This window comes from Pleurodeles waltl, chromosome 8, assembly GCF_031143425.1.
Source record: "Pleurodeles waltl isolate 20211129_DDA chromosome 8, aPleWal1.hap1.20221129, whole genome shotgun sequence".
Lineage (NCBI taxonomy): Eukaryota > Metazoa > Chordata > Amphibia > Caudata > Salamandridae > Pleurodeles > Pleurodeles waltl.
In genome coordinates this window covers 622,522,418-622,537,960 of record NC_090447.1, presented here as the reverse complement: position 1 = coordinate 622,537,960, position 15,543 = coordinate 622,522,418, and the positions used below count along the sequence as shown (strand labels likewise).

The window sequence follows — 15,543 nt, the reverse complement described above, 5'->3', positions numbered from 1 at the left end:
TATAAAAACATATAAGGAGTCAGGATACAGGTATCCGGACCCCTTAGGACACATGGAGTGGTCGGCACCCCTCATGGGCAAAGAAATCACCCATGGTTCTCCTCCTTGAATCCAAGGGAAAAGCAAGGCCCTGATAGGCTGGCCACAACCTGACATAAATATTAATGTGTGCATAACAAAAACCATAGAAATTCACTGAAAATGTAGAGGTTACAGGGATGTTATAGTTGGGTTTTCATCCTTTAAAAAAAGAAAAAAACAAAACAAAAAAAAACAGTAATTATACTTATACCAAGAAACTAAAAGTTGTGCTGGAGACGTCAACCTAACTATACCGTTCCTGTAACCCTTATTTATATAAAAAGAGAGAGAGAGAGAGAGAGAGAGAGAGAGAGAGAGAGAGAGAGAGAGAGAGAGAGAGAGAGAGGGAGAGAGAGAGAGAGAGCTTAGGTATGGTAGTTATATCTTACTTGCAAAACCGCTAAAAATTCACTGAAGGAAAAAAAAGTTAAAGTGGTGTTATAGTTAGGTGAATATGTCAGATAAAAAGTAACAAATTTAGACACTAAGCTTGTTTAATCTATGCAAAGCCATCTACCTGCCAATTTTTTATATCTGGTTAATTAGGACGCAGCTGTCATGTACTACATCGTGGGAGGAGTGCTTCTTTGTAAAATTGGAAAACTCAATAGTGTTTTCCTGGAAACAAAAGTAACATTCCAAACTAAAAATTATTTTTACAAAACTGAAATTCACCAGTATTAGCTAACTCAAGTTACTACAAATTGAACCCTCGCCATGAAGAGTGATGTCATCAATGATGTCAAAAAACAGATCATGAATCTTGGGATATGTGAGGTCATAAGCAGAGCATGGCACGTGCCGGCTCTGCTGAACTGTACATTCAGTCAGTAATTCACATAGCGCGTGCACGTTTTTTTAAACAAATAATGCTTGTGCGCCATCGTCTTATTTTCCTAACAGTGATTTGCTCATCTGGGTTTCTGTAGACATGTTTACAATTACGAAGAAACTCGGTTTACTGGAGACACTTGTTGAATATTCAAATGCTGAGCGCCCTCTGGCGGACTGTTGGGCCATATGTTCTTACGTGGAAAGGAACAAAAACCAGTGTCGTAGGAGAAGAGGCTGCTTTATTTATGATCAAAATGCGTACTTAGCAGCTAATTGCACTAAACTGCTTATCTAGGTTATGTTGCGATAAACAATACAGGCTGGCATATTAACATTGTTTAAATTCAAGAAATTTCAGTCTTTGTTAATACCTTCAAGAATCAGAGCATTGCCCAGGCAAGAATGATATACTGATGAGCTAGTATCAGGCAGATAACTTTAAATAGTTAATACGGTATGATGTCAACCTACAGAACTGCGCACAACTAAGGTGAACCAACTGTATCTGGCAAAGAAGGAAGAAATATTGGAGACTGGGAACGACCAGGCTGAGTCTTTGCACCCACGAATAAGCAGCAGGGAGTCCAAAATTCAGTGGGAGCCATTAGAAATGCAGCGGGACACAATGTTTCAGATTTAATAAGTATTCTGCTCGGGTTTTTTTATTTATATTTTGGCAAGTATAATGGAACTCGCTTCAGGGAATGAAGCTCTGATCAGTTACTACTGAGGTCTACATTGCTAGCCACAGAGAATGATCCTTTAGTACTTACAATGCTCACTGCGGCTTCTGCTTCGGTGGCCGTTCGAAGTCATAGTACAAAGCCACAATTACTGTATTTAAAAACAGAAAAACCCTCTCTAGATTGGTATGATTTGTAAATTTTATCAACCTGATTTCCTAATAAACACATATAAAACCCGTTTATTAAAACTCTTTGTAAAGGTCTAGATAACTTTCCCATACAAAATGATCTCATCCTGGGTAAAGGCACCATCCATACAAACTTATTAAAACACCTGACGGATGGCGCTAATATTCTTCATAGCCTATGGCGTTGATATTACTAGACCTTGAAAAGGCATTCTATGGGGTCACCGTGGCAGTTTTGTGCAAGATGATGCCACACTTGACTTCATCAGAAATGTACTAAATTAATTCGCTACAATGTAAGAACTCGCAAGCATCAATGTGTTAATAGCAGCACCACAACCACGGTATCTATTAAACGGGACACCAATCACGGAATGACTAATCACCATCCTCGTATGCCATCTATTTGGAGACCTTTTTGATTTAATTGTTACAATCAATACTCTCATTAATATGCCTTGGATGCTTGATCTGTGTTACTGCAAACGAAGACGATGCTGTCATTAGTACACCTGGGCTGGATGAATCTACAGTAATAAGTGATCAAATGGAAACTGAATTTGGCGTAATATTGGGAAAGAAACTGAATCTGCCCAAACCCCAAACTTTGCCTGAAGGTGACATGTATTCACAAAACCCTAGCATTAGTAGAATAGCATAGCATCTTGGGGTTACTCTTGCTGAAAATCTAAAAGTCAGTTTCAAATTATGAACATTTGCTGGCTCACTGCCCCTGATAGTTGAACTGAGAAATTTAGTGATGTCCCTGGTAGGCCACAATAATTGTAATTCAGTTGGTAATATTATTTACATTTCTATATCTGTTTAGAGCTTCCCTTTCTACATTGGTAGTCACTACGCTTGGCAACTACATTATGTTGCCACCTGCTTAATAAACAGCCCAAGAGAGCTCATTTACTTTTGTTATTACCATTAGGAAGGGGGATTGGCTCTGCCAGACTGGAAATTGTCATTTTTGGCATCTTCTGGTAACAGAGTTGTACTGCTTGAGTAAACATAGCCCAAAAAGATTTGTACTCTGAAAATGTTGGGATATATTGTTCAAATCCATTCATACAACACACTTTAGGGAGGTCAATTCAAGATTTTGGCCACAATCATTCAGAAATAGGGCAACATTAAGAGAATTTTCCAAATTACTTCACAACATATCCCAGCCGTACTATTGGACAATCCAGACAAGCCAAGAATATTTCGTGATCAATATTGTGAATTGTGGTAAACTAAGAGCATTCAAAGAATTACAGACTTTTTCGGATTGAACTACATTTCAATATTTTTAACAGCTTGAAGATTATGGTTTAGGAAAATAATCTACAAATTACAGATTACTTTTGTACCCCTTCACCAGCGATGTATTTCCAGTCTTTTCTTTTTTTAATGAATTCCAGCCTTTTAGGCACATCTAATCAAAGATTGCCCTGACGATTTAGCCAATTTAGGTATGTGGGCAAGACATGGTGATCCTGGCGTAGCACTGATATCCATATTGGCCAAATCTATTAAATTGAGACATACTATAGGAGTACCCACCAAATTAAAAGCTCAGTATTACCAAACACTAAGTGCCTCATTACGACCCTGGCGGTCTTAAGACGGTCGGACTGCTGCCAATGTGGTGGTCCGACAGGCACATTAAGGCAGTGCCAGTTGAGCCACAGTCAGACCACCGGACCCCCACTTCTCCTCCACTGGAGGGGCTGGCAGTGCTCGCAGTCCTAATCCGCCAGGGCAGCGCTGCAAGCAGTGCTGTCCTGGGGATTAAGAGTCCCTTCTCCACTGGCGATTACATGGTGGTAGCACCGCCATGTAATGGCTGGTGGAGATGGGGTGCAGTGGGCCCCATGGGGGCCCCTGCACTGCCCATGTGTAAGAATGACCAGCAGGGTAAGACACTCGAGGAGGTTGAATGAAAGCAGGTTTTTTCTGAAATGGTCGTATAACAAGTCCTACACCAACCACGTCCTTATCTCTTCATGCCATCTCTCTCTCTCCGTCTCAACGGCCTCTTCACTCACGCCTCCCACATTCCATTTACCAACATTCCACATTCTCCCTATTCTTACGCTCGTTCTGACTTTCACATTCTTATGCTCGTGCCAGAGGAACCCACATAGAGGATACCACACCATCTTCCTCATATCAACTCGAAAAGAAATAAATAAATAAATACATAAACAGCGTATTAACGGAACTACACATTAACAACACCTAAATATTAATAACACTTGAGCAATAAGTACATTATGTTACATGCAATCCGACACAACCCGCCTGAAGTTAGCATCACAAAATCCATGAAGAAAGTGCAAAGCTCAATCTTCACGTTACATAGTCTTTGAACCATAACGGTGTTGATGCATTTCTCTTTGGTCGAGTCTCAGTTGGATCTCGTATGCTAGGAACACTTAAAGCATTTCGAGCCTCTCGAGCAGTAACATCTGTGTGACCTACAACAGGCCTCAAACATTTGGCCACTCTATTCAAGTTCCAAATCCTGTGATCTTCCGTTTTCACAGCATTCTTGAACAAATTTATGACTTTAAAAGGACCTTTAAATTTAGATGATTTCCCTTCCTTTCTAGGGGACTTTATTTTAACATAATCACCTTCACACAACACTGTCCTCTTTACAGCTTTACGCTGGTCATACCACGACTTTCTTTTCGCTTTCACCTCTCTCTCTCTCTCTCTCTCCAACCTCCCACTCAACACCATTAACTAGAGCTAATTGCATGCATTGCTTCAACACCTTAATAAAGCGTTCAACAACTCCATTGGACTCAGGGTGATAAAGAGCTGTTCTCTTATGTACTACATTTCTTTCTTTCAAGAAGGACTCCGTTGCTTCAGAAACAAACTGCACTCCATTGTCAGTTAACAAAGTACAGGGGAAACCCTCTCTTTCAAATAGATCATCTAAAAAATGAATGATGTCCTTTGGTTCAACAGAATTCACGAATCTGACTTCTGGCCAACGTGAAAACATATCAATGCAGACTAATATATATCGGTCAGTAGAATTCAGTCTTATTGGACCTAAAATGTCCAAAGCTATATCAACCCAGGGACCGGAGGACTCTTCACGCATGACCATGGGTTGAATCCTACACTTCAATACTTTATCCGAACACCCACACTCTTGACAATTCCTCACTGCCCTTTCTACCATCATGTCCATGGCAGGCCACCAGTAGGCATTCCTTAATCTCTCCTTTGTTTTGGATATGCCCATGTGACTAGAGTGAGCACAATTTACAAGTTCCATTCTCAAATTAGTTGGGGGAACCAACTTACTGCCTCTCATTATAAGCCCTTTCACCACAGATAATTCATTTTTAACCTGCCAGTAACCTGACAATTCTTCATCTACTTTTTCTTTGACACCCCAACCATTAATGACCTTATCCAGCACTAGCTGCAACGTGGTATCTTTAGACAATTCATCCATCCATGTTGATTCTGAAATCACTCCCTCTGTAACTAAACAAACTTTTATCTCCTCATCAGCCACTATGTCTGCAAAACACCCTCCTTCGAAAATCTCATCTTCTTTTCCTGTGTTTATACAAAGTCTTGAAAGACAATCCGCCTGAATATTTAATGTGCCAGGCATGTAGGAGATCACAAAAATAAATTCTTGCAGTGCCACTACCCACTTTCTGATCCTATGAGAAATCAACTCTATTCCTTTTTTTGTAAATACCTCTATGAGAGGCTTATGGTCCGTCACTATCTGAAATTTATGTCCCCACAAAAATTTCCTCAGTTTCCTCACTGCCCAAAAGACACTAAGCGCCTCTTTTTCAACCACAGAATAGTTCAATTCTGCTTCCTTCAAACATCTGGACACAAAAAGAATCGTTCTCACTTGACCTTGTTTTCTTTGCAATAAAACCGCACCAAGCCCTTTTGAGCTAGCGTCAGTCATCAGAATGATATCATCACGTGCATCAAAACTTCCTAAATCTGCTGCTTGATCTAGGCTGGCTTTGATGTCTTGATACTCTCTTTCACATGCCTGATCCCACTTAAATTCCGCTCTTTTCTTTAATAACTGTCTCATGTTATAAGTTCTTTCTGCAAAGCATGGGACAAATTTATTATAAAACTCCGCCATCCCTAAAAACTTCATAAGTTCTTCCTTATTTTGTGGACTTGGTAAATTTTTGATAGTATTGACTAAACTTGTCTTGGGACGAATTCCCCTTGCCGAAATTTCATGACCCAAATATTCAATGTTGGGAATGTTTATCTTGCACTTCTCAGCCTTGAGTGTCAGACCATTGTTGCGTAGCTTCTCTAAGACCATTCTCATTCTCGTATTGTGTTCCACTAGATTGGTCCCTGTGACAAGTAGGTCATCCTGATATACTTTCACCCCTTCCATGCCTCCCAAAATTCTTTCCATGACCCTCTGAAAGACTGATGCCGCTGAAATTAACCCAAAAGGCATTCTTAGGAATTTAAAGGTACCAAATGGTGTGATAAAAGTGGTCAGTTCCTGAGAAGACCTATGCAAATTAATCTGATGGTAAGCAGAGGTCAAATCTAGGGTAGAGAAGTGCTTTGCTCCACAAAGTGAACACAACAACTCAGTAATATTTGGGAGTGGATAGTGATCTATTATGACATTCTTGTTTAGATCTCTAAGATCAACACAGAGCCTAGCGTCACCATTGGCTTTCCTTGCCATCACCACTGGTGCCACCCATTCTGAAGCTTCCACCTCCTGAATAATTCCACTCGCAATGAGTTTGTCTATCTCAGCTTTCATTTTCTCTCTTACCAATAAGGGAACATTCCTTACTTTCGCTGGCCTCGGCTGTGCTCCTGGTTTAAGTCTGATTCTATGTATATAGTTCTTAAGACAACCTAAATTCTTGCTAAATACATCTGGAAACTCTTCCACCCAACCACATAGGTCTTCCGACACAGATTGAACCATATGATTTTCCTTAAGTCTTACTGGGGAATCTTCATTTGGATCAAGCAAAATTCGAAGATCACGTTGATGAAACCAACTAATTAAAGAGTCTCCTTTTTCAGAAATGTATATCTTTGCAGGAATTAGGCGTTCTTTGAATTCTATACTTCCCCAAAAGTAACCCAACAGTTTTATTGGCTCACCACCATATCCCTTGGGTATCACGTCTGGTTTGAATAGCTCAACCGACCCTTTTAAATTATGATCATAAAATGTTTTTGGTACTAATGTGATTTTTGCCCCAGAGTCAAAGAGAATTTTCAGAGATTTACCGTTAACCAAGATTGACTCTACGGGACCACCAGAAGCTAATCCATTGTGCTATGCACGCGTGGGTTCGGATCCCATCCTCGTCGCCAAAATGTAAGAATGACCAGCAGGGTAAGACACTCGAGGAGGTTGAATGAAAGCAGGTTTATTCTGAAATGGTCGTATAACAAGTCCTACACCAACCACGTCCTTATCTCTTCTCACATCTCTCTCTCTCCGTCTCAACGGCCTCTTCACTCACGCCTCCCACATTCCATTTACCAACATTCCACATTCTCCCTATTCTTACGCTCGTTCTGACTTTCACATTCTTATGCTCGTGCCAGAGGAACCCACATAGAGGATACCACACCATGCACTTAGCATGGGCTGTGCTGGGGCCCCCATGACCAGCTTTGCAGACAGTCAAAAGCGCGACGGGTGCTGGTGCACCCTACGCACTGCAAAATTGCCACTGGCTCAGTTATGAGCCTGTGTCAATGTTGCGGGCTGTTTCCCGCTGACACAGGGGGAAACTTGTGATAAGGGACATGGGAAGAGGACCGCACTGACGGTAACCTGACTGCTGGAGTTCGGGGGACAGCCTTTTCCGTCCGCCGAAGTTGTAATTAGGGCCTATATAACATCTATCCAACTCAGACTATTTGTTTGCTACCTGTCCATGCTATTAGACTTTAAGTCTAATGTCTCTAAAACATTATGGGCTATTCTGAGTGTCAATGATACCCCTGTGCAACATATTTCCTACCATATCTTTTTTAGACACCCAATGGAAAAATTGATTTCTACGCAATAGGTGTTTGCTTTGCAAAAACTCCAAAAATTCAAAAGACCCCACTTATTAAGAATGGTGGCATTAATTAACAAAGTGTTAAAATTTGGACACCAGGGAGCTGTATTAGGTGATAGCTTTGTTAAATTTAGACAAGTGGTTGCATTCAAGAAAGATAGTTATGGAATAAATGGTTTCTACTCATTTTCTCATCTTCCTCTTCTTTTACATATATCAATAATATTGATTCAAATTATGTTTTTCATGTCATGTATATAATCTAATTGATGTGCAAATCACCAGCTAGAAGTCTTCGCAAGTTCTCGGATTTATGTGGAAATCTGCTCTAGTTTGTGGACTGCAACTACAACATCAATGACACTTTAAATGTGTTCACCTGAGAAGTGCTAATCCAACGGTCAAATATTCTGCTAAAAAAAACAGACATTTGAGGGTGGTAGAGTGGTTGTTGGTATGGTAGATGCACTCCGTAAAGAGGAGCAGCTCTCCAGTTAAATCCAGGAACTACCCAGAGTTCTTAACTTGTGGTCTGCATAATTTTAGTAGTATTATACGTTTGTGAGTGTTTAGTTTTTGACTTATACTGGGTGCTCCCTTGTGCCCTGACAAAAGCCATGCTTCTGTGACCAACTGTAATGAGACTGAACCACGCGTCAGGAAGTGCTTTCAATTATTTCAGATTGGCTTGGGTGGTATTACACCAATCCAAAGCTGCAATATTATGCTCTGAATGGTAAACTTCCTTCTTGTGTTTCTGCTCGGCCAGGACAGCACTTGCTAAGCCAATGGTTAAAAACTCTGCTGAAAAAAAAAAAAGGCAAACTGCCGAGCCATGTTTCTAGTTCATCGGCAGTAGCACTTTGTGAATTCAATATTTAAAAATTCTGCTAGAAAAAGAGATTTGTAAGATGGACAGGTTTAGAGTCTTTTTGGTGTTGGTGATGCACTCCTTAAAGAGCAGTTCTCCACTTTAATCGAAAAACTATCGTTAGTGCCTCGCTTGTGATTTGCGTAATTTATGTGACACTTTAAGCCTCCAGGTTTTTGGGTTTAACCTTACTGATGTATAGAACTTTTACAGAATTTCAGTTAAGAAAATAATGATAGGGAGACCTTGGCTGCTACTGTACCTCTATGCATTGAACAATAACATTAGGACATGGAGCACCTCAGAGTGCATTCCGACTGATGCCCCTTGTAGCTTTCCACATTTTTCCTCAACAACCTGCATAGGGCCTGATGTATCTTACCACAGTGGCCTGAGCAAAATGTCCACAAAAAGCTTCCTTGGCTGGAGGAACTGTGAATGCAGAGGTTCATTTGCCTGAGCATGCTGAAATTTCTTTTGCTACCTTACACAATACTCCTGAATATACCATGAAAGCTTGACACCAAGTCGCCAATTTAAAAGTACCATGTTTGGAGACTGAATAAATGAAAAAGCTTTGGGACCTTGAAATATGCATGCCTAATTTGAAATGGTGTTTTTGTCACAATTAGTCATCAATGATGAAGGAAGGCAGTAGGAGCACAATGCCACAAAATAGCAAAAGATTGACGCATAACAAGAATAATCAGAAAATGAAAGTTCTTCCGAGTAAAATATTGAATTCATGTTCCATCGCGTATAATTGGCATCATGTAAGGTAACTGACTTACAAGGAAACAACTGATCCAACAAGATTATTCTCACACATGTTAATCCTGCTTTAACAGTATATACTGCAAAACAAAAGTTGTAGATTATCTACCCAGATTCACCTACAGTTCAAATGCTTCCATCCGCTGCTTCAGGTTTGCTTCTCTGCTTTTGACAATTTCGATATCTTTCAAAAGACTTTGTCTTTGTGCGTAACCTTCCTTGGCTTCGATCTAAGAAAAAAATATTTATCTTCATTAATTTTGCATTCACCTACTTATTTTTCCAAACTAGGCTAAATATCTCATTGAGCATCACCTAAAAATAACCACCTCATTCCAGACTAGGAGAAACTACTGGGTCAGGACAATACGAAATGGCTACCACAGCAATCTGGGATGTTTCATCATCCAGACAAAGGTCTCTATGTTGCATACCCCCTTCTGCAGAGGACTGAAAAACACAGTAAATAGTTCAACAAGTACAGTCTGCGCGATGCATGTTGACAGGTATGATTATCACAGCATTACACTCTGTATGTCTCAGTTTTCTGGCAACATCACATACATGCATTTATTCTACACCCATCTAAACCAAAACCAACTTCATTCACAAGATCAGTGCATACATTAATCAAATCCCAATGCTCTCTTTGCATAGTTTATTGCTAGGAGACCTCAACCTTGATGGGCAGTACTCAAGGTCCAAAACCTACCAAGCCTTCCACAATCACCTCACAATATACACCAACTCTCCTCATTGTCAAACCAAACAAAGGTCAATTGTGTTGCTGATGCCTCATCTATATACAGGGAGTGCAGAATTATTAGGCAAATGAGTATTTTGACCACATCATCCTCTTTATGCATGTTGTCTTACTCCAAGCTGTATAGGCTCGAAAGCCTACTACCAATTAAGCATATTAGGTGATGTGCATCTCTGTAATGAGAAGGGGTGTGGTCTAATGACATCAACACCCTATATCAGGTGTGCATAATTATTAGGCAACTTCCTTTCCTTTGGCAAAATGGGTCAAAAGAAGGACTTGACAGGCTCAGAAAAGTCAAAAATAGTGAGATATCTTGCAGAGGGATGCAGCACTCTTAAAATTGCAAAGCTTCTGAAGCGTGATCATCGAACAATCAAGCGTTTCATTCAAAATAGTCAACAGGGTCGCAAGAAGCGTGTGGAAAAAACAAGGCGCAAAATAACTGCCCATGAACTGAGAAAAGTCAAGCGTGCAGCTGCCACGATGCCACTTGCCACCAGTTTGGCCATATTTCAGAGCTGCAACATCACTGGAGTGCCCAAAAGCACAAGGTGTGCAATACTCCGAGACATGGCCAAGGTAAGAAAGGCTGAAAGACGACCACCACTGAACAAGACACAAAAGCTGAAACGTCAAGACTGGGCCAAGAAATATCTCAAGACTGATTTTTCTAAGGTTTTATGGACTGATGAAATGAGAGTGAGTCTTGATGGGCCAGATGGATGGGCCCGTGGCTGGATTGGTAAAGGGCAGAGAGCTCCAGTCCGACTCAGACGCCAGCAAGGTGGAGGTGGAGTACTGGTTTGGGCTGGTATCATCAAAGATGAGCTTGTGGGGCCTTTTCGGGTTGAGGATGGAGTCAAGCTCAACTCCCAGTCCTACTGCCAGTTCCTGGAAGACACCTTCTTCAAGCAGTGGTACAGGAAGAAGTCTGCATCCTTCAAGAAAAACATGATTTTCATGCAGGACAATGCTCCATCACACGCGTCCAAGTACTCCACAGCGTGGCTGTCAAGAAAGGGTATAAAAGAAGGAAATCTAATGACATGGCCTCCTTGTTCACCTGATCTGAACCCCATTGAGAACCTGTGGTCCATCATCAAATGTGAGATGTACAAGGAGGGAAAACAGTACACCTCTCTGAACAGTGTCTGGGAGGCTGTGGTTGCTGCTGCACGCAATGTTGATGGTGAACAGATCAAAACACTGACAGAATCCATGGATGGCAGGCTTTTGAGTGTCTTTGCAAAGAAAGGTGGCTATATTGGTCACTGATTTGTTTTTGTTTTGTTTTTGAATGTCAGAAATGTATATTTGTGAATGTTGAGATGTTATATTGGTTTCACTGGTAATAATAAATAATTGAAATGGGTATATATTTGTTTTTTGTTAAGTTGCCTAATAATTATGCACAGTAATAGTCACCTGCACACACAGATATCCCCCTAACAGCTAAAACTAAAAACAAACTAAAAACTACTTCCAAAAATATTCAGCTTTGATATTAATGAGTTTTTTGGGTTCATTGAGAACATGGTTGTTGTTCAATAATTAAATTAATCCTCAAAAATACAACTTGCCTAATAATTCTGCACTCCCTGTAGTGTGCAACATACATTAGATGTGTTATTTAAAGACCTACACAAACATGGCAGTTGGAAATTTAATTGTTAAAATGAATAGTTAGTATTAATGATAACTGTATGTCCTGACTTATTTATCCTCTAAACGCTTCCTTTATTTACACCAAAGACTATGCTTAGGGAATAAATAAAGTGCTCCACACTCGTTTCCCACTGAGTGGGTTCCTCTTCCGAGTACAGTTCACCCACTATGGTTGAATTGTACTTTTCAAAGTGTGAAGTTTGGATTTGCTAGTATAGGAGGTAACAGAGAAGGGTATGAAGTAACTTCCAGTTTTTACATCCTAATATTTCAGCAACAAAGTTACTGAGTTGAGTGCTGCCTATTGCTGTTATGTGCATGGTCACTGTAACAGTTATTGTTATATTATGTACTATTACCTGTAGGTATGTCCTGGCCCTAAGCAGGTGTTAGTCTAGTCACTCCTAGTGTCTAGTGAGATTACTCAAAAATCCAGGTCGTGCTCCTGCAGACTTCAAAAAGTGAGGAGGCTCTTGTGTGTAGCAGGAGGTTGTTCCACGCTTTAGGAGCGATGAAGGCGTGGGCTCAACCGTCGGATCTAGTTATTCATGTGCGTGAGATTTGTGCAAATAGAATTCCAGACAAGCAAAAATGTCTGGAAGGTTTCTGAAAACAGAGGCAATTGTTGAGGTATGCTGAGCCAGTGTTATTTGGTGGCTTGAAAAAAAATGTGGATGAAAAATTTGAACAGTGGTCATTTGTAAATGGGGAGCCAGTGGATCTTCTTCAGGTGTAGTGTGGTGTGGTGTGGTGTGGTGTGGTGTGGTGTGGTGTGGTGTGATGTGATGTGAGTGCAGCATAGTAGGTTGAAAGTGGTTCTCTGGCTGTTAAGTTCTGAATGGTCTGCAGTCTCCTGGTGAGATTTGTTTTATTTTAAATCTTGGCATAGAGGGTGTTCTGGTAGTCCAGCCTGCTTGTAACCAGGGCATGCATGATGGTTTTCCAGGTGCTAAAGGGGAGCCGCTGGAAAAACCACCTCAGCATTTTCAGGGTATAGAAGTATGAGGCGATGACATCATTGTCTGTCATGTCAGTTTTGCTGTCACTAATGATCCCAAGGTTCTTGTAGGTAGTTGCGGGGGTGTCGGCCCTAACTCTGTTGGCCACCAGGTAGCGTCCTACAGTGATGTGCTCCTCCTGAAGATAGTGATTTCATTCTTTTCAATGTTCAGATTTAGATAGATGGCCTTCGTCCAATAGGCGATTTTAGTCATGCAGGCACTGAACTTGATCCAGGTACTGGGTGTCTTATCTGTGAGGTTGATGATGCTGGTTAGAAGGACTCTGTATGTGCTGAAGATGGTCCAGTTCAGTGAAGATCTTTGCAGAACTCTGCAGTTGAGGTTGCAGACACCCGAAGTGAATAGTGCTAGGCTGACTGACTAGGTCCTTCCATCAAGTAAGGAAAAGATACATCGGAGTACGTGGGTGTAAGACTGTGTCAAATGCTGCGGAAAGGTTCAGAAGGATGAGGGCCGCCATGTCCAGAGTCATGTGGATGCCATCCGTGGTGGCAATGAGGAAAGTTTCCATGATGTGATTGGGTCTGAAAACAGAATGAGTGGTGTTGACGAGTTGAGGGTCATTGAGGTATTTGGCAAGGAGTCTGTTATTTTCTTCAATACCTTGGCTGGCAATGGTAGCATGGAGATGGGTCTGTAGTTGGCGAGCGTTGATGGGTCCACAGAGGGACTCTTCAGCAATGGATGTGCAGTTGCATGTTTCCAAGCATCTGGGAAAGTCAGGAAGGAAGTGGAGGCATTCAGAATGGGCGCGAGTATGGCACTGCAGTCCTCTGGAGTAGGCATGATGAGGGCAGTGGTCCCATGGAGCCCCTGAATGGATGGACTTCATGATGCCGGCAGTTTCTTCTGGAGTGATGGCAGGTTAAATAGTTAGCATTGGTTCCTTGATAAGATCGGGGTGCATTGGTTGAAGGTTAAAGTAGGTGTTAATGATGGTAGTTTTTTGTTGCATAACTGAGAGACTGTTGCAGAGGTCCTGCAAGAGGGTGATCGAGTTGGCAGTGGCCAACGGTGAAGTGAAATCTTTCACAATGGCAAATATTATTTTGCTTCTGTTGGTGGTGGCATTGATGTGGTCCCCTGGAGCAGTGCGTTTGGAGGTTCAAATCATTTGGTGTTAGTGTTAGGAAATTTGAATAAGCTCCTGTTAATATTGTCCTGGCTCATTTTCCATTCACGCTCCAGCTATTTAAAGTGGCATTTTATCAGTCTGAGTTATCCTGTGTACCAACTGGCCGAGAGTTTGGATTTTGTTATATTGCTGTGTTTGAGGGGGGGGGGGGGGTTGGGGCAGGCAGACAGCACAGGTGGTGATCAAATTTATGAAGCTCCAGGGTTCCTGTGTCTGCGTGCAGTACAGGCACAGACGGATGCAGATGTGCTTCCCTTTTGCGCCCCAGCAGCACACCCGCTGTGTGTGCACCATGGCAGCCATTAAGTAAGTCCCAGGATGCGTGGAGAGTGATGTCACTTCCTGTGCAGATGGATGATGTGAAATCCAGTGGTCTCTTACTTTGCAGATGGATGATGGAAAGGAGTCTTGCTTGGGCTGTCATCTGTGCTTTGGTGGTAGACATTTTATCTATGGTATTGGCTACTTTTTTTCTATCTTGCACAACTTTAATGGAGGAATTTGTATGCAATGGCACCAATCTAGTGCTGGGCTGCTCCAATGTAGTTTTCCTTATGAGGCATTCCTACAACCCCCTTGTTAATTGATATTTAATAGGGTATTTTTAACTACTTTAAGTGATTTACTCTCTACCCCTCAACCCCCAGACATGGGCCAAACGCTTTTCTTTTGACTCAACATATCCTCCTCGATCTCTCAGCAGCCTTCAACAGTGTCTCCCACCACACACTTATTGCCAGACTTCATGACATAGGCAGCCAAGGAGCTGCCCTCAGATGGATCGCCTCCTTCCTCACCAAAAGAAAACAAGTCCACCTTCCACCCTTCACCTTTAAACTCAAACCAATCATCTCCGGAGTTGCTCAAGGCTCATCATTCAGCCCCACCCTCTTCAACATCTACATGTTACCTCTTGACAACATAGTCAGATCCCACTGACTCAACATTATATCCTACACCGACGACACGCAACTTATCCTCTCCCTCTCTGAAAACTCCACCGCCTCCAGAAACAACTTCCACCAATGCATGACCAGTCTCTCCAATTGGATGAGGAATAACTGCCTCAAGTTCAACACAGACAAGATGGAAGTTTTGATTTTTGGCAGCAAGAACTTGTCCTGAGACGTGTCCTGGATGACCACAGAACTAGGTGGATCACTCCCAAGCCCAGCTGAGCATGCAAGTAATCTCAATATCATCCTGGACAGCAAACTCACCATAAGGCCCCCAGGTAAACACAGAGCAATCCTCCTGCTTATTCTTCCTGTGCATGTTTCCTTTGATTTTCAAGTGGCTTCCCCAAAATGTGAGACCACCATAACCCAAGCCCAAGTAGCCAGTCACCTGGACTACGGAAACACCCTCTGTGTGGGAATCGAAGCCCATCTAGTTCAAAGACTACAGACCATCCAGAACACCGCTGCAAGACACATCCAGGATCTCCTTTGTG

The 15,543-nt window shown here is 41.7% G+C and overlaps 1 protein-coding gene across 3 annotated transcripts in view; it reads right to left on the bottom strand.

Annotated features, from left to right (window-relative positions):
* OFD1 (OFD1 centriole and centriolar satellite protein) overlaps nucleotides 1-15,543 on the bottom strand; it is a 486,789-nt gene that overhangs the window by 381,051 nt on the left and 90,195 nt on the right. For all 3 annotated transcript variants that reach the window (XM_069204717.1, XM_069204715.1, XM_069204716.1), the window contains exon 9: nucleotides 9,626-9,732. In XM_069204717.1, the coding sequence (XP_069060818.1) occupies nucleotides 9,626-9,732 (107 nt within the window). The remainder of the gene's footprint in view (nucleotides 1-9,625; nucleotides 9,733-15,543) is intronic.